Genomic DNA, 1752 nt, shown 5'->3' with positions numbered 1-1752 from the left:
AACCGTATTCTTCCACCAAACAATGTAGCTCCTCAGAATCAGTTGTGGTTCCAACAAAGTGGTTGCAGAGCAAAAGACAAAGTAAACAAAGGTGTATGTTTGTAGAGTAATTTACAACAGCTTCGAACGTGGCTCAGCCAATCAGAATCAAGGACCGGAACTCTCCGGTTTATAAAAGTGTCATTGAATCATTGAAATATAACTTAAAATATCAGGTGATTCTTTAAGTAAATATTATGTTGAAAGGGTTCATCAAACAAATGAAGAGTTCATTTGCAAAAACCGATAACTCGCATTCCAAGTAATATCAATCAAACTGCAGTTGGGTTGTTTTGATTAAGTAGTAATAACTTAAACAAATACAGGTACCTCTCAGCTAGCATGTCTTTTCAAAGTGAAAGTAGCCTTGTCACCTGACCTGAATACAGCGTCAGATTCGCTGAAATGGACTTACCGGCTTCTGTTCAAAAACAGCAAGGACGCTTGTTGGCTTCTGCAGTGAAACGTGAACTCGCGGTGCCTTGAAAGTGGACAAAACCGGCTTTTTTGACGAAACGTGTTTAGGGTTCAGATCACGCTACATGTGGAGAATAATGCACGGCAATCAGCTCTTTTTTTTTTTAAGTGGCGTTTATCGTTTTTTTGCAAATTAACTCTTCAAATGTACATTATTCAAAAAAAAAAATATATATATATTTTCTGCCGGCACCCAGGTATTTTTCAAATGCCGGTTTGTTGATTTCGTATTGGATGACTTTAGCTAGCACCATTTAACAACATGCTAATTACAAAGAGTTTCTGCTGTCTGTAGGTAAGCAGTTCCGCGTGCTGTTCTTGAGCACCGTTCGCACCCGTCACACCTGCAAACACAAGCAGACGGCCATCAAGAGGAAGGAGCAGCTGGTGGAGGACTCCACTGAAGACCTGGACTACGGCTTCCTGTCCAACTACAAGCTGCTGAACACCGCCATCACTCGAGCGCAGTCCCTGGTGGCCGTGGTGGGAGACCCCATCGCTCTCTGCTCAGTGGGGCGCTGCAGGTAAGCCGGCACTTTTTAAATAGCCTTAAGTGTGTTGAAGTAAAATGTAAACTGTCGATGGGGTTTGTTTCAGCATCAATTCAGAGTCATTGTGCTCTGAATGTTGTCGCACTCACTGATGTGAATAGGCCTTAATGATTTGTGGCTAAGCCTGTCTGGATTAGTGGTCGAACGACATATCGCCAAGGCCGATATATCGGCCGATATTTGGCATTTTTCAAATATCTGCATCGGCCGATAAGTTTTTCTCTTTGGCCGATGCTTTCGAGGCGGGACTTATATTTTGATGGCACTGAGAGTGGCAGCGCCTGCGCTCGCAGTGTTCACATTCTCCCTGATCACTGTCGTCGTTAACAGTCGGACGGTCGGTCCGTGTGAATTGAATATGGACAGGAGGAGAGTTCAGCTTCACTGGAGACGTGCGATCGACTAACTTTAAACTCATCATTTCAAATTATGCTGCGCTTCATGCTTTTGCCCACTGTCATATTCATGTCATTTTCACTGTGTGCTGTATGTAAAATGAGTGTTACCGTGGCTTTATTTGAAAAAATATGATTCCCAATGCACACAAACTTCCCCGATTACTGAGAACATAATTATTATTACAAAATTATTTTTTTTATCCACACACTGAATTATATATGTGACATAATAAGGTTGTGATAACAATGTAATGCATTACCTTAAGACCTCTTTATTCTGTACTGTA

The 1752-nt window shown here is 41.8% G+C and overlaps 1 protein-coding gene across 2 annotated transcripts in view; it reads left to right on the top strand.

Moving 5' to 3' along the window:
• Positions 1-1752, top strand: part of LOC107691233 (probable helicase with zinc finger domain) — a 71730-nt gene that overhangs the window by 40669 nt on the left and 29309 nt on the right. For both annotated transcript variants that reach the window (XM_016489741.1, XM_016489742.1), the window contains one exon: positions 812-1040. In XM_016489741.1, coding sequence (XP_016345227.1) covers positions 812-1040 — 229 coding nt within the window. The remainder of the gene's footprint in view (positions 1-811; positions 1041-1752) is intronic.

The sequence above is a fragment of the Sinocyclocheilus anshuiensis genome, unplaced genomic scaffold (genome assembly GCF_001515605.1).
Source record: "Sinocyclocheilus anshuiensis isolate Anshui unplaced genomic scaffold, SAMN03320099.WGS_v1.1 scaffold202, whole genome shotgun sequence".
NCBI classification, from domain to species: domain Eukaryota; kingdom Metazoa; phylum Chordata; class Actinopteri; order Cypriniformes; family Cyprinidae; genus Sinocyclocheilus; species Sinocyclocheilus anshuiensis.
This window is presented reverse-complemented; position numbering and strand designations above follow the sequence as displayed.